Source organism: Lachnellula hyalina (genome assembly GCF_007821495.1).
Source record: "Lachnellula hyalina strain CBS 185.66 chromosome Unknown contig00204, whole genome shotgun sequence".
NCBI lineage: Eukaryota > Fungi > Ascomycota > Leotiomycetes > Helotiales > Lachnaceae > Lachnellula > Lachnellula hyalina.
This window is the reverse complement of record NW_022157318.1, coordinates 12634-28911: the sequence shown is the minus strand read 5'-3', so window position 1 is coordinate 28911 and position 16278 is coordinate 12634. Positions and strand designations below refer to the sequence as shown.

The following is a 16278-nucleotide window of genomic DNA, read 5'->3' as shown; positions in this document are numbered from 1 at the left end:
TCCACATTAACAGACATCAGGTTAGAGAAAGATTATTAGACTCGGTATATACTCGCATAGATGGACGATACGATGTTCATTCAGCCATAGCACCACAGATTATCAAACAAGCTTGTTAGCCAACCAGTTCATTGCGAGGAGAACTTGTAGTCTAGCGTTGAAGATAGACATGCAAGCCTTCAGAACAGTCGTATATATTTTCACACGGAAGATATATGATATCAATATGATATAACGCACCCCCCCTTTACATCTCCCTTCCTCCTCAAGCCACATACATATTACCATGTCTCTATCCACCAACATTCAAAGAACCAGCCCACGCTCCCTCGCACAAGACCTTTTAGCCCAGACAAACAGTTCATTTTCCATTTCCCACTTGAATACATTGATATAGCAAGCAAGTATGCAACATACAAGCACAACCAAATCCATCGTAGAAAGAAAACATCAAATTACATTGCTAGCCAGCTAGCTAGCTGCTAAGTTGCCCATGCTGTTACGGTTTCTGGAAGCTGGTATTGAGACAGTTAAGCTGAGCTGAAGTGCTTTTGTTTCGTTTGGTTAGAGTATATGGATTGGATTGGATGGGATGGGATGGGTAAGAGAGGGCCACGTAGGTACTGTTACCAGTGTACCGTCAAATAAAAAGAGAAGCAATGGATTCTGGGAGGAGTATGCGTGCATGTAGGGTAGGAGAGAGTTAGGAGTTTGGCATCGAGTAGGATGGTGAATGGGCTGGTCTTTGGACACAAGTATTCATTGCATTTCGTCTGAGGAGCTTTCCCGGTTCATGACGATAATTTTGTTGGACAATCAAACAAATATAAATAGTATTTATGTCATTATGTGGCATAAGTGCCGCGCTAAGCGATTCGTGTACAACAAGTTATTTTACATGAGGTTGGTCGAGGAGTGGAAATGGTAAGACAACAGTTGAAGACAAAACTAACACCCGTTGAAACATCCCTATGCCTCAACAAAGTCCTTGACGTTCGACAGCCATCTCAAGTACTCCTTCTGCTCCTTCATATCGATGTAATCTGGCACAAAGATAGCAAGTGCAGCATTGATTCCCCGCTCGTCCAAGTATCTCTCCATCATAATCTGCAGGTTCTCATCGAGATTGGCGAATGGTGGGCCGGAGTATACGTTTTGACGGCCCTGGATGCTCTCAGGGGTCTTGGCGTATGCCAATCCTGCATCAGCGTAGTAGTAGACGTTATCGATCATGTGGACGCCGTCCTGAACAACGCTCTCGACGTTCAGGGCACCCTTGCCGGCTTTCTCGATGACGATGTTCAATCGTGCTGGGTATGAGCGCTCTTGTTGGTCGCCTGTAGCCTCGCCCTGTTCTTCCTCGATTGAGTCCTCGGGAGCTTGTTTGAAAGAATTGGGGTTCCCTTGGTTGATGTTGTCCTCCTCATCGGCCATGGCGTTATCTTCGTATGGTTCTTCTCCCTCGAGGTTGTTGATGTCAGCGATGGAGAAGGTGATTTGAATCCTGAATTTCATTTAGCATTCATCGCGAAACAGCTGACAGAAGTTTTACTTCTCATCCCCAAATTGTCTTGTAAGCACGACATCCTCTACACCAGGAACATCAATGATCTCGAATGGACAGTTCTCGAGGTAGTCTTTGACGCTCGCTGGGACGCCCTCTTGATCCTTCATCTCATTCTCCATCTCAAGCTCGGCCTCAAGCTTTGCAGCTAACTCATCATCACCCTCTCCACCCTTTGATCTCCTCAGAGCTGATGATGTGAAGGCGGCAACGCTTTGTATTGGTGCTGGCTTCCATGCTGCTTGTAATAAGGAGACTCTGGGAGCTGGTCGTCTGATGGCGGAGGCTGTCAATCGAGAGATTGTTCGGGGTGCCGCACGGGCGAAGGATCTAATAGAAAGCATGATGAAAAGTTTTTATGTGATTAACGAGGAAGTTGGATGATTGATGGAATTTTGTTGATTTGATGGTTGAACATGAGATGTCCCGGTAGCTTTACTGAACTTTTTATTTTAGCGCGAGGCTCGAGAACTAGCGCTAAACGCTACGCAAGGCTGTTGTTCCCTGGAAACTCACTAGCGGTCTTGAGTGAAAGACATAATGTTCAGACAAATGATTCAGCTTATTCTATAGTGTCTGTCTGCCTATTTATTCATTCAAAAACGACGATTTTCTGCCCATACTTCAACAGTATCCCCGCCATATCACTTGCTGAAAATCCCTCAATGCCCTGCTGCAGCTCTTTTGGTATCCCCAACGCCATATAATGCCATATAATGCCATATAACGCCAATTCACGATCCTGAACCCGTCCTTCATGATTCACCTTTGGGAGGAAACTTTGCTGGTTGAACCAACCCCGAGCTCGATATCCGGACCCATTTGAGAGTAGACAAGTACGACCAGTCGCCGTCCCATCTCTCCAAGAACACGGTATTGTCTGCATCCGTAAGGTCAGGTAGGTCTGTCTGTTATCAGCTGGAGAATCCAGTGGCTGTAAAATTTCAACCTACAGAAGCCGGTCTCGTATTCCTTCTCGTCTGTTGCAATTTTTATCTTCAACAGATCTTCTCTGGTGCTTGGGGGTCTGCCCGCTCGGCGCTCCTTCTTCAGTGCATTAAACTCTTCGTCATATTGGTGCACGAAACTATGCCATGTCAGATCTTGTAGCCAGTTGTGCGATTTGGTGGGGGAATAGTACGTTTTAATGGCGGAGTGGATCGCATCCAGTTCTAATGGCTTGGAGTCGTTGTCCTGAACAAGGTCTTTAAAGAAAGCAGCTCGTACAACTGAAGAATACATCAGTCTCCATATCAAGCAAAAACAGGCAACGGCTTTACCTAATGGTTTGTCGTTCTTTCTCCTGGCTGATGCGACTCGGAGCAATTTGTCGTCTCTGTTTTGCGCTCTTCGCAAACGTTGCGAATCCCGCGAATTCTCATGCAGCGCTGTAATATTGCCCTTCTTCTTCGCAATCTTCTTGCGGGTCTTCTCCAATGATTTCGGCATGGTGTTGAGGTGGTAATGATTATTCGAACTGTTCTCCAACTTTTTTCTGCTTGGACTGTTATCAAAATCTTTATCGTTGGCGGGATTCGCTTGGCAGATGTATGTTGCGGGCCGCCAATCGGTGCATCGCGGTTGCTGGGTGAGCTTGAGCTTGGCCCTGGCTTGGTGAACGCGTCTAGGAAATCGCGTCCAGGCCAGGCACAGGCACAACCAAAGCCTATAGATATTTACAACATTTCTACAACCACAACGACGACAAACCCTACGCCCGCCTCCCGCCTTACTAACCGTACCTTTCGAGCAATTCTTTTCTTCTTTGCTTTATTTCCACAGGTGCTTTCCGCTGAAGGCTTCGTGTACGAGTAAATACATGTTTCTTCAGTGAGGGTTGTTCGTGCTTTGGGCACTTTTTGCTATTCAAAATGGGGATTCAGGGTATGCTTTCCAATCTATTATTCTACCTAAGAGAACGACATTGACTGTTGCAGGCTTGCTTCCATTACTCAAATCCATCCATAAACCATGCAACCTGAAGAAGTTCGAAGGCAAAACTCTCGGTGTTGATGCATATGGTTGGCTGCACCGGGGAACTGTAGCCTGTGCTATGGAACTTGCAAAAGGCCAACCAACAAGAAAGTAATTCTATCGATGTGAAACCCAAAGTCTCCCAGCTAAAACCTCTTAGATTCGTCGATTTTGCAATGCACCGGGTGCGCATGCTGCAGCATTTTGGAGTTACACCATTTTTAATATTTGACGGAGACTACCTCCCTAGCAAGGCAGCAACAGAATTGGATCGAGAAAAGAGAAGGGAGGAAAGCAAAAGGAAAGGACAGGAGCTTTTGAACGCAGGCAAGCCATCACAAGCATATCTCGAATTCCAAAAAGCGGTTGATGTGACCCCCGAAATGGCCCGCCAATTGATCGACGAATTAAAGGATAATGGAATACAGTATATCGTAGCTCCGTACGAAGCGGATTCCCAGATGGTATATCTAGAGAGGAAAGGCATTATTCATGGCATACTTTCTGAGGATTCCGATCTCTTGGTCTTTGGCGCAAAATGTCTCTTGACGAAGCTGGACCAGTACGGAAATTGCATTGAGATTAACAAAGCGGACTTTTGCGCCTGCAAAGAAATTACTCTCACCGGTTGGTCTGACAAGGAGTTCCGCCAAATGGCAATATTGAGCGGTTGCGACTATCTCGCTAGCATCAGCAACATGGGGCTCAAGACAGCTTACCGCATGGTTCGAAAACATAAGACGATAGAAAAAGTAATCCGCATGCTCCAATTCGACGGTAAATTCCATGTACCGAAAGGTTATTTGGAAAATTTTTACCAAGCCGAATTGACTTTCCTCCACCAACGTGTCTACTGTCCGGAAAGTCAATCTCTGGTACTTCACACACAACCTCAGGTTCCAATTGAGGAAGACAAGATGCCTTTCATTGGAAGTTATGTAGAGCCAGAGATCGCCCAAGGTGTTGCCAGAGGAGATCTGAACCCAATGACCAAGCAGCCAATTGTGGTTCAGGTTGTGACGAGGAGGAAAATGGTCAATTCGACACCTCTTTCTTCTCGCCCACAACACTTGAGATCGGCGTTGTCAAGTGATATCAAGAAGGGGAAATCAATTCAAGCATTCTTCGCGCCAAAACGCATTCCTCTTGGAGAACTTGACATCAACTGCTTCACGCCATCCCCAAGCCAACAAGACGCTCTTCGACGCAACTCTGGTCCTTGGATGTCAAGCCCAGTTCCTCGACCTTATCTCCATCGTTCAACTACCGATGTTGAATCCATCCCTCAGTCTGCACCTCAGCCTCGCAATTCAATAGGTCGCCAGACTCGAGCACCGACCATCTCCGAACCTCGGCCATCAAAACGTGTTCGCCTTTGTGCTGAGGAGGATGCAGGTACCCCAACCAGTAACATTGAGTTGGGTTCAAGTCGATTCTTCACAGCGCCAGCCCCTGAACCCAGTCCCACTGTTCGCCGAAATGCAAGGACTAAGCGAGCGGCAAAAGAAGATGTGACAATATTCTCGGATGATTCTGTTGAAGAAGCGATGCTCAGTCTCCCAGATGCCGATGGGTTTGGCTCGCAAGGGTCTAGAAGCAAGATGCAAATCTTCAGCGAGGAATCGACAACCTCCCAAGACTCGAATGGACAGAGCACCTTCGCCGAGGAGACCTCTGAATCTCAAGAAACGGCTCCAAGTCTGACTGCCTCGGCATCTTTCACCAGTATAGACGAACAACCACCAACGCCACCAAAAACCACTTCAGCACCAGCTCCTATCAGGAAGTTGAAAGAGAGGTTTAATTTTGCGGCGACTCCCAAATCTAACACCAACGTCCACGGCCTACCTACACCAGCATCATCAGCTTCAAAGCGCCCCTCGATGATTCCTATCGCCGTCAAACCTAACGTTCCAGGCGCAAAACCATCACCATTCTCCACAAACGCCAAACTGACACCCCTCCAACGTCTGGGAGCCTCCGTCATGAATAGACCCAACAAGTCCCCCATGACACCTCCACAAACGCCCCTCTTCATCACCAAACCGCCACCACGCCGCAGCTCAATTCTCTCAAAAAACAGTGTTCCATTTCCTGAAGTCGCAAGGGACCAAGAGAACACAAACGCCACCCTCGAACCAGCAGCAACCCCGCTGCCAGTCTCCGATAAATTCGAGGATAAAGCTTTGACAGGCAGCGAAGACCTGATCATCCATGACAGCGAGGACGATGAGGCTCTGTCCCCTGTTGCTCCGCGTTTGGACCTTGGAAAATTCGTTTTTTCGCAATGTTAGATGATGGATTATGATTAGCATAGATAGACTGAAGGAGTATAACGGAGTTGGTATTGCTTTGTAAATATATAATCTGGATTTGAGAAACTGGAGTTTGGAGGAGCGTATGGATAGATGGATGGGTGGATGGTTTAAGTTATATCTTTGCTTGTGTGGTAGGAGGCGGGGCGTTGGTGGCGCGGGGTCTGGCATCTGCCGACCGTTTGATTATTAGAGTATAAGAATGCACAGAAGTAACATTATAAGATTATTTCCGGTATGGAGTGATTGATGATTGAGAGTCCAGAGCAATAATGAGATGCTGGGGATTGATCGTGTTGGTTTACGTTCAATGTCTCTTTGCAAGTCCTAATGTTCTTCTCGCCCATTCCCACGGAAACGTCAAGAGTCACACCATCACATCATCACATGCAATGCACGAATTCACACTAACTAAATATTGTAATATCATTTCATAATGCAATCTCCATATAAACACAGAATGACTCCCATCACCATCCATCGTTACCCCGTCTCTCATTTACGCATGTGACCGTGAAAAGGAGGAAGATGATGAATGCGCCTACGTTGCTCCGTCCAATATCCCCATTTCCATTTCCATCCCCATTCCCATCCCCCAAGAAGCAAATGCGGATGAGCTAATCCGCCAAAAGGGAAAACATCAGAATCGTGTCGAAACGCCGGGGGTAATGCAGGTGGTGAAGAGGAAATATGATATGATAGACTCTAACATGTTGGTGTGTTTGATGGGTGGAGTAGATATGCTTCAGTGATAGAGCTGAAGGCATGGCGTTGTTGTTTTCTCAACCAACTACGTTCGTGCGGATTTTCGTAAAAGGCGCGTTGCGCGGCAAAAACATGCCCATGTTCAAGATTTGAAGTAATCGAACAAGTCTTTAGGGTGCCATGTCCAAACTTCGTTTGCAAGATTGTCGGCCGTATCTGCGAGCAAAATGACCCGGCGCTTGTTGCAATATGATGTCTTGTCCATGATTTCGACTTTCAGCTTGGAATCGGCGAGCTCCTGTACTGGCTTCTCGAACATTTCGGATAATGCCTCGACGGCCATCTCGAGATCCTTTTGGTTGTCCTCGAACATTGCAGTCAGGTTGACCTTTCCAAGGTAGTAGGCGAATGCGTAGGTCCACTTGAGGGTTTGGCGGCAGGTCTGCAGGGCTTGGGAGGCTGAGTTGAGATATTGCACTTCGATCCAAGACATTCCAGACGCTGACTGTAGCTGGATCATCTTCTTTTCTGTTTTATGGTAGATATCCTTGTCCAGCTTCGCAGATTGTTCATGATTGGCATATCGGTTGTAGTAATGGAGGTACCGCTCCAACGAGACACGGCTCTTAGCTTGTGCATCGCGGGCATCGGAACCACTCTTCTCCTCGAACCTATTGCAGTTGTACCAACTTGTTCCATGCTCAGACCAGAGTCCCATACACATCCAACAAAACTCATGCTTGCATTTCCTGCAGGTCATATGGTTGCAGCCTCCATTCTTTTCGATCGTAGAATTACACCTCGGACACTCTTTCGTATTTGCGGAAATCCAGTTTGCGGTTTCCGAGTCGTCTGCACACTTTTTAAGCCACATCTTGACTAGTTCGCAGGGAGCAGGCTGATGGTCTGCCAGAATGCATCCAAAACAGAAGCGGTGCTTGCAATCACAGGCAACTGTTGGTACAACCCGGAGGAGATCCTTCTTCTTGATTCCGCACTCTATAGCATTCGTGCAATCTGGAGCTGGGCACCATTTCAGCTGGTCTTTGTCCTCAACGTATGTTCTTGTAAGTAATTCGTGGTATCGTGTTTGTAGATCAGCCCCAACCAGGAGGTCCAAAGACTTCGCATCCATGATGCGTTTGCAGCCATCTGCGGGGCACTGAATACGAGCGGCCTCCCCTTCCTCCTTGATCTTCTGGCCGAGGTATTGGTTATAACAGTTGATGCAGTACCGATGCCCACATTTCATGGCGAATGACTGAAGCCCTTTTTCATCCTCACAACAGATGTCACACATGAAACCAGGGATAATCTCCAGCTTTGGTGGCCCTGTCGTACTTGGTCCCAACCCAGCGTCCTCGAGTACCTTCCTTGGCCGGTCCATGTAGTCCTCGATTAATCGTTCTTTGTTCCATCGAAAGTGCCGTAATAGAATAGCTGCATCCTCCTTCCGGATGTCGAGGATCATATTGACCTCATCAATGAGGTCATCTTGCTGGGCTTGAATGTCCTCGGGGTGGTAGACCTTGAAGGTGATATCGAATTTCCTCTTCTCTTGCTTTTCGACAGCACCTTTCTGCGAGTAGCCTAGATCTGGTTCAGGTTCGTCGAATCCGAAGTCTGTTGGATCACAAAGTATGTCAGCAAACCGTATCATGAGGGGGACGAAGGGAGATGAGATAGGTGCCGTGGGAATAAACATACCATCTGCGGAACCATCGTCATTATCACTCTCCTGTAGCATGTCGTCGTCGCTAGACATGCCAGACATGAAGTCATCGTCGGAATCCATCGGGCTGGTATTGGTGAGTGGCGTGGGGGGTCCTTCCTTGTTTGCTGCTGCTGAGGCGATCCTCTTGCTTGACCTTTGGGTGGAGAGATTGTCAGAGGCTACTATCGCCTCAGCCGCCTTCCGCTTTTTTGATTGAGGAGGAATGGTGTCGATTGTGTTGGGGTGCTTGAACTCGTCAGAAAGAGACGAGACTCAAACAGACAGTAAGGCTGTGGATTTTGGTGACCACCAGTTCTGAAGAAAATGACTTAGTGGAGCCCAAGAGAGAGGTGAGTCAGCGAGGTCGAAGTACGAAGTGCTTGAAATGTAACGAGCGAGTCAGTTCTTGGGGCGTTGCGTTGGAAAAATGACTGCGTTCAAGTTCGAGGTTGGTTAGAGTTGCACTCCTGAATAATGGGGATGTTCCGCTCGGTCAGCGGAGCTGTGCTAATCGCAGTACGATAAGGCAACACTCGTGATCAACAAAAGACCGGGATATGAGTTTATGACCTATATTACTCATAAACGAGGCGAAGGCGGTGGGCTGCTGATTTATTCTCCGTATTGAATTAGGACAAAGGGAAAGGATGTCCGTGTGAAAAAGGGACGAAGTCACGTGTAAATATCATATGGCATTTACTACTTTGGATTGTACACTGCTGCCCACCAATTTCGATGGGAATTATAGGTAATACAGGTGATTGTGATTGCTACCAACAAAGGCCGGCCAAAGTAGTTTGCTGGTCATCTCTTGATTCTATTTCAGTTCCTTCGTGACCGCATAAATCCAAGTCCTTCATCCACTACTACTTATCCGAGGACCTTCTCGGCAGCGGAGACTAAGGCGTGTTAGTATATCCTTCAACGCATGAGGAGGGGGAAAGGGGGGCATACCGTTAAGACCGGTGTTGTCTGGCTCTTCATGAATTGACTTGACATTTCCATCTTCAAGGACAAGAGCGTAGCGTTTGCTTCTTGGACCACCAAAGATAGCAGTACCATCAAAGGTTAAGTCGAGAGCTTCGGTGAACTTGGCAGTTGGATCTCCAAGGAAGCGGATCTATGGGAAGTGTGAGCAATATTTCCATTCAAGCTACACCAGAGACACAATCTAAACAACTTACACCAGAGCTATCCTTTGGATCAAGGGACTCAGCCCATGCCTTGGTTCTACCAGCAAATTAGCATTGGTCTTTGCAGGGCTGTCCTTTCAACTTACACAAAAGGATCATTGACAGCCACGACGAAAACATTGCCAGCATCCTTCAGCTTCTTGTGGTTGATATAGCCGGGAATATGGGAGTTGGAGCATGAAGGGCCTATTCGCGATTAGCTACTTAGTCCGAGCTGCCCGAAGTTCTCTCAAGATCGGAAAACAGATAGACGACCAATGATATTCTTCAGAACGAATCAATTACATACTGAAAGCAGCGGGAACTCCGATGATCAAAGACTTGCCAGTCTTAATCTCCTCGCTCAAATTGACTTTGTTGCCGGGTGAATTCTCTACCAAAACATCAACATTGGGAAGTCTGTCGCCGACTTTGATGAAAGCACGGGCGGAGCTGTGAAATGATTTTGATGATCGAGAGGCGCCGAGGGCTAGTCTACGCAGAGCTGTTGTGGATGCCATCGTTATGATAACCTAGGTGCCGAAAGATGAATGAGGTTGGAGAGTTGAGTTGCAGTAGTTGCAGGTTTAATTGAGCGGGATTGGTCAGCTCGCTTCGCTTCTGAGCTCGACATCTGAGTTCATCCTTGTTCGACAACTCCTTTTCAACCACACAATTTCTTGTTGCCAGCTAAATATAGCCTTTGCAACATTCAAACTGACCAGAACATGAATACGACTAAGTCTTTCTGATTTTTGAGCTACTACGAATGGCTTCGGGAAGCTTTCCAGTGAAGGCTTCCTATTGGAGCGTATATGAGCCTGATTTAAACTTCTCCACTCCGACTGCTCCGGAAGATATTCAACATTTGGATTTGCGGGGAATGGGGCTGATTCCTAGGATTCTGTATGATGGAAGTTTTGCGGGGTACCTGGGTGTTTTTCCGTCCTGAACCAACTTCTCAAAAGCGCGGCAGATGTCACGAGCCTCGGTACAGTATAGTCAGTATAAAGTCTTCTGATATCCTGAGGTTCCGCAGTATTACTGCAATTATAATCAGTGCTTCTATCATGCGTCTTCTTCCCCTTCTCTCACTCTTCTTTGGGGTAGTCCTCGCAGCCCCAGGGTTGTTACCATTCTCCACATTCTCAAACATCACCATCTTCACGCCTCCATCTAACTATACCGATCCCCGCGTGCTATATGCTCGTACAGTTGAGCTTGAAGGCGGCGTCTTACTAGCAACATGGGAGAACTACAGCCCTGAGCCACCTCTGGTCTATTTTCCCATCTTCAAAAGTATCGACGGTGGAGAGACCTGGAAAGAGATCTCCCGTGTAACCGATCAGGTCAACAACTGGGGTCTCCGATATCAGCCTTTCTTATACGAGCTTCCAATATCAATTGGCAAATTCAAGGCTGGGACAGTTCTCCTTGCAGGGAATTCCATTCCTACGGACTTAAATTACACCAAAATCGACGTCTACGCAAGTGAAGACAAAGGCTGCACCTGGGAATTCGTCTCCCATGTAGCATCAGGTGGAGCAGCCATCCCTGATAACGGTATTCCGGCAATCTGGGAGCCATTTCTCATGGTCTATGATGGCAAAATCGTTCTCTACTATTCCGATCAGCGAGATGCTAATTACGGACAAAAGCTCGTACACCAAGTCTCGGGTGATCTGCTGACCTGGAATCCTCTGGTGGACGATGTCAAGTACCCAGTATATACGGCTCGGCCAGGAATGACGACCATTACTCAGCTACCGAATAAGAAATACATGATGACCTACGAATACGGCGGTGGTCCTCTGGCATCAGGCAGTACGACATATTCTTTTCCAGTCTACTACCGCATCAGCTCCAGCCCGCTAACCTTCGACGACGCACCCGGCCTCCCTCTCATTTCGAACGATGGCACACAACCTACTAGCTCCCCTTATATCACGTGGTCGCCGGTGGGAGGCGTGAATGGCACCATCATCGTCAGTTCGGGGAGTCTTAGCCAGGTATTTGTTAACCAGGCGTTGGGTGATGCGGGTGCGTGGAAAACGGTGGGGACGCCGGAGGGTGTGTCGTATACGAGGCATTTGAGGGTGTTTCGGGAGCGTTCAAATCATTTGTTGATTATGGGGGGTGGAATTTTGCCGCCGAGTACGACGAATAGGATTTCGGCTAGTGTGATAGATTTGCAGAAGAGTTTGCTAAGTGCTAGTTGAGGTGGAAGATGTGTGTTCAGAGTGGTAAACGAATTGCATGATGAGCATCCAGCGTGTCAGAAGCAATGGAGCAAAACATTACAGCCGGCTTCTGAAGTCCTCCATCTTGTCTAGCGTCCTAGATAAATCTAGATAACGGTCCGCATTAATGAAAAAGACGGATTTGCCAATAGAGTCGAAATTGAGACTTGCTTGCAGTGGGAAGAAGAGGACTGTGCTTGCCGCCAAAGGGTCAACTAAACCCCAGTTTGTCGAATGAACTCCATGTATGCATATGCTAGTGCGGTTCAATCTGTCGTCCCTCGTTCTATTCTTTCTACCACAATTCCGACGACGATACGACTCCAATTCAAATCCCCACATGTCGAGATTAATTTGCGAGGACAGCAAAGACACTGCCAAAACTGCTGCGGTCGTAAAAAAATAGCGCAAAGGTATACGAAGTACCAAAACAAGCTGGAAGAAAGGAAAGGGTGAAGAAATAGAGGGTGGTTTCTCTCGGTCCAAAGACCGATCCCACCGGTGCAATCAGATGAACGGCTCCACCCGCCTAGAACTAAAGATCAAGATGGAGTCTTTTACATCGTATTTGCTTCGACGGGTACGGTGTTCCTTCCCATCGAGCGTTTCCTTGACAACTTGACACTTTACCCAGGACCGCGCTATTTTTCAAGGAACTCCCAGCGAAGTCTGCGTTGTTCCTGCATTGTTCGCAGAACGCCCATGCCACCCAGGGTGTCGTCAGACGGTCAGTTGTGAAGGCCCCTACCCAAATTGAGGGGTTGGGTTGGGTTGGGTTTGGTTTGGTTTGCGACGAGAAAGCAATGAGAGCAGATACTTAGCAAGCAACAAAAGAAGGCTTCTTGAAGCATATAAGCAAGTCTTCATGTCACAGACCCTATTTCGAAAGGAGTTCAGTTGACGGAAAGATAGGATTCCGGAATAATAAGCTTCATGGTAAGCCCGCAGCTGCAGTTTGAAGGGGTAGTTTCGCTTAAGCCCTACAAGCGTGGTTGCTATGCCGTCGTCGCTTCCCAGTGTAAACACATCGTGGCGATCCCGCAAAATGAGAGAGGCTGGAACAAAACCAACCTCCTCCAATTTTGCCTCTAACGTATGAATATTACCTGGAAGAACGCTTGTGAGCTGAGTTGGAACCTACATCAATCTTCAATCTGCTACGCTTTCCCCATCTATCCATATATTGCACGTTGAGCTTCTCTAACATTTCTCTCAAAGCCGTTACTGTACCCGTACAACCTCATCTACCACCTTTACCACGACTCTCGATTACATTCTTCGATATCAGCCATCTACATTCCTTTCAAACCTTAAACACCCTTTTCAGAATTCCCAGCTTTGCTGCATTCCACGGCTGCGACTCCTCAGTCACTCCGACACACGGAGGACGGGAGTGGCAGACTCGATAACGATTTGAGGTTTCATATCATATAGAGACGCGATGGCACAAAGATTTCAAGTAGGGTGGATGAGTACGTTTACACCAGCGAGAGAGAAACCCCGGTCAAAGAATGTCTAACTAACACACGACACCCACAGGATTGATACCGTTCCTAGGATACCACCATGTGCTTATGATACTGATTGCAATTGCAATAATATTACTCTGTAAGCAAAATACCTTCGCTGGAACATTCTCAAACACATGCTAACTGTCTCACCCAGCGCTGTTATTAGCAGGATGTTCGTCGTCATCACCACTCATACCCGGCATCTTCCTAATCTCGCTCTATTACCAAACCTACACACCCGTACCCTCGACAGCACAAGCGGACTTCAACGTACACAATGCCATATCAAACGTGGTTGGAAATGCAAGACTTGCAGCAAGAGTCGGATACTTCGGCATCTGCATCAACCCAGACGGAGGATCATGGCTCTGCAGCAACAATGCCACGGCGCTGGCGAACGAAGTCTCTCTTGCGGATGACCCATTGAATCTGATCTGGCTTGCCAGTCAGTTCAAGGACATGATTGTGTTCCCATACTTAATGTATGTATCTTCTGAGACCACTTTGTTTTTATCATTCACTAACATATCAAAACAGTATCATCGCAATCATATTCGCATTCATCTGCCTCCTCCTCCTCGCCACCTTCCCCGGCTGGCACGAAGAAGAGGACGCCAGCGGCAGCGATCGAGAAGTCAAGCCCTTTCCCTCACGCCCAGTCTCGCAAATTGCGCTCGCCATCATCTTCATCGGCTCCATCTTCATACTCGTCTCGGTATTATGGCAGCATACAGCTTCCGTCGCTGCATCCATCATTGCGCAAGATATGGGCAACGGGAGTGTGAAGAGTGGAGTAGGCACCACGGCAATGGTGCTGGGTTGGTTCGGGTTCGCCTTGCTGATTATTGTTACGATTGGACTGCTGGTTATGATATTAAGTATCAGAGTCCTGGCTGAGACATTCTCGTGATCATACGCCCACAAAATCCAAAAGTTTTGATTGGATTGAACTGGATTGAGATGGAGGAGCAATTTGAATGATACCTTTTCAGCCAGCGAGCATGAATGAAATTTGACGACGACGAGCGAGAATTTGGAAATCGGTTCTCCATCGATTTTGTGTATACAAGGGCAACGAAACGACAACAGCATTTGGGACGGAGTTTTACCAGAAATTGGGATTTGAATTTGGATTTCGCTTATTTTTTCTGGTGGTGAATAGGGAGGGAGGGTGGGTGATGTGATGAGGTGATGTGTATGGTAATGAATTAACGGATGGGCGGAAAAGGGTTCTCCTCGTATCTGTATGTAGCTCACGAGAGGGGATGAAAATACACAAGACCATCATCATAAATTCAGTACTTATGCTCTGCACTACGTGTAAAGGCTCAATTTTGTCAACTCTATGCTATAACATAATTTCATAAACTCATTATTTCCTTCTCCTAAACCGACTCCCAATCCCTGGACCCCCCTTCGCCCCCGCGTTCCTCAACTTCAACCTCTTAAAATTCTGGTTCGCCAACGCAGTAACTTTACTCGCCCCTCTCCTAATCTTCCCATCCCTCCCCATAACCTTCCTCTTCTGCTGATCCGGCCTCTTATACCTGGTCCCGCCCTCAGAAGCCGTATACTCGCTCTGAGAATCCGAATCGAAATTCCGCGCCTCTGCAAAATCTCCTCCTTCCTCCCCCAGCCCCTCCACCGCCTGAGACGCATCCGCTGCCTCTGCCTGCGTCTCGGGCACAGCGTCTTGGGTCAGCTCGTCCTCGCTGTCTTCGTCGATGGGTGCGGGTGGTTGGAGGGAGGTGGAGGGTTTAGAGCGTACGGGCTTCATTTTCACGCGGCGTGTAGTGCGTTTCTGCCCTTTTTTCTTGTAGACTTTTAATGGTTGGCCGTCTCGGTCGTGGCCTTCCGAGCCGGAGCTGTCGAACATTGCTTCGTCGTCGAAGCCGCCTAGTGGGAGGCGCGGTTGGCTGTCTTCTACTACTATATCTTTTGGAAATTCTGCTGCTGGTGCTGCTGGTTTGGTAGGCGGTTTGCTGCTATTTCCACTTCCCCTTCCACTTCCAGTTCCTGGTCCTGGGGTTTCGTTCTCCATTTCATGCAAAGCGTCTAGATCCTCGTCCGCGGCTTCTTCTTCCATCTTGCGGAGTCCGGCGAGCATGCTGCTTAGACCGCGGACGAGGGGTTTTCGTGGGACGCGGGCCATTTGGGGGGATAGGTCTGCATCTTCGTTTATGGGCGGGAGAGCGTTCCTGTGGGTGTCGCGGCGTAGGAAGGAGGGGGTGGAAAAGTGGAGTTTGGATGTTGAGGAAGGGGTGTGGCCGCCTTGGCTGTTGAGAGTGCGGTTCTTGAGAGGAGTGGCGAAGGGGTGGAGAATGGAGCGAGTTGTTGATGAGGGGGTGCGGGTGAGTTTGAGAACGTCGTCCGGCCTAGATTTGCGAGGCGTGGCTTGTATAGGTCCTTGAAGCGTGGCATTATCTGCTTTTGCTTTTGAGGGAGTGCCGTCTTCTTGGAGAAGGTCGAATAATCCCAGGACTTGGCCATCCTTTTGTGGTGTAGGTCCAATGACAGTCTTCTTCGAGGGTGTAAATAGGTTTCGAACAACAGATGGGGAGTCGTAAGGATCTAACTCCCATGGCTGAGCAGCGCCTCTCGAAGGTGTCTCGATTACTTGACGTCGTTTCGTCCCTTCTGCATGCCCTCCTTGACGCTTCCGTTTTTGGGGCGTCTGACGTTTGCTTTCTTTTGGGGGTACGTGGAGTTTCCCGGAAAGGATATCTCGAGATTTGTTGTACTCTTTGTATTTTGCAGCTACACAAAGTGTTAGCTCAAGGCCTTAGAAGGTTCAAATAGTATGTATCACACCAATATCAGGATGCTTCTTGATGTCGTCGCGTGAAGCCTTCTGACCATTGTTTGCCGCTGCGAAGTTCTTTTCCCATACTTTCAGATCTATCCTCAGAGAATTTGACTTCTCAGTCAGCTCTTCGCGTTCTTGGTCCTGCATTATCCCCACAAACCAGGCTTTCTTAATACCAGGGGGGGCGGCTGGTTGCAAGTCGCGTTGCAAGAGGAGACTCCAGAGGGTTTCGTTCTACTAATCATGTAGATTTCATTGTGGAATCAAAGATTTGTCA

General features: G+C 47.9%; 8 protein-coding genes across 8 annotated transcripts; 3 read left to right on the top strand and 5 right to left on the bottom strand.

Annotated features, from left to right (window-relative positions):
- Positions 1 to 969: 969 nt before the first annotated feature.
- On the bottom strand, positions 970 to 1908 carry MAM33 (Mitochondrial acidic protein; the record flags this gene model as incomplete). Its single annotated transcript, XM_031153270.1, has 2 exons — positions 970 to 1504; positions 1553 to 1908. 2 exons carry the CDS (start codon positions 1906 to 1908, stop codon positions 970 to 972), a joined length of 891 nt encoding a protein of 296 aa, XP_031001884.1.
- Positions 1909 to 2319: 411 nt separating this feature from the next.
- Positions 2320 to 3013, bottom strand: TMA16 (Translation machinery-associated protein; the record flags this gene model as incomplete). The annotated part of the gene is made up of 2 exons (XM_031153269.1): positions 2320 to 2468; positions 2518 to 3013. 2 exons carry the CDS (start codon positions 3011 to 3013, stop codon positions 2320 to 2322), a joined length of 645 nt encoding a protein of 214 aa, XP_031001882.1.
- Positions 3014 to 3435: 422 nt separating this feature from the next.
- exo1 (Exodeoxyribonuclease) lies at positions 3436 to 5826 on the top strand (the record flags this gene model as incomplete). Its single annotated transcript, XM_031153268.1, has 3 exons — positions 3436 to 3448; positions 3502 to 3649; positions 3699 to 5826. Coding segments are annotated over 3 exons (2289 nt in total), but the record flags the coding sequence as incomplete, so codon positions are not given.
- An 874-nt stretch (positions 5827 to 6700) lies between these two features.
- dbl4 (E3 ubiquitin-protein ligase) lies at positions 6701 to 8518 on the bottom strand (the record flags this gene model as incomplete). The annotated part of the gene is made up of 2 exons (XM_031153267.1): positions 6701 to 8181; positions 8266 to 8518. Coding segments are annotated over 2 exons (1734 nt in total), but the record flags the coding sequence as incomplete, so codon positions are not given.
- A 624-nt stretch (positions 8519 to 9142) lies between these two features.
- Positions 9143 to 9965, bottom strand: PRDX5 (Peroxiredoxin-5, mitochondrial; the record flags this gene model as incomplete). Its single annotated transcript, XM_031153266.1, has 5 exons — positions 9143 to 9171; positions 9227 to 9392; positions 9457 to 9502; positions 9552 to 9651; positions 9755 to 9965. The coding sequence occupies 5 exons, from the start codon at positions 9963 to 9965 to the stop codon at positions 9143 to 9145; spliced, it is 552 nt and encodes a 183-aa protein (XP_031001876.1).
- A 549-nt stretch (positions 9966 to 10514) lies between these two features.
- LHYA1_G008345 (uncharacterized protein) lies at positions 10515 to 11663 on the top strand (the record flags this gene model as incomplete). Its single annotated transcript, XM_031153265.1, has 1 exon — positions 10515 to 11663. One exon carries the CDS (start codon positions 10515 to 10517, stop codon positions 11661 to 11663), a length of 1149 nt encoding a protein of 382 aa, XP_031001877.1.
- Positions 11664 to 13125: 1462 nt separating this feature from the next.
- LHYA1_G008344 (uncharacterized protein) lies at positions 13126 to 14105 on the top strand (the record flags this gene model as incomplete). Its single annotated transcript, XM_031153264.1, has 3 exons — positions 13126 to 13156; positions 13350 to 13677; positions 13733 to 14105. 3 exons carry the CDS (start codon positions 13126 to 13128, stop codon positions 14103 to 14105), a joined length of 732 nt encoding a protein of 243 aa, XP_031001878.1.
- Positions 14106 to 14567: 462 nt separating this feature from the next.
- Positions 14568 to 16148, bottom strand: SLD2 (DNA replication regulator; the record flags this gene model as incomplete). The annotated part of the gene is made up of 2 exons (XM_031153263.1): positions 14568 to 15952; positions 16007 to 16148. The coding sequence occupies 2 exons, from the start codon at positions 16146 to 16148 to the stop codon at positions 14568 to 14570; spliced, it is 1527 nt and encodes a 508-aa protein (XP_031001879.1).
- Positions 16149 to 16278: the final 130 nt, after the last annotated feature.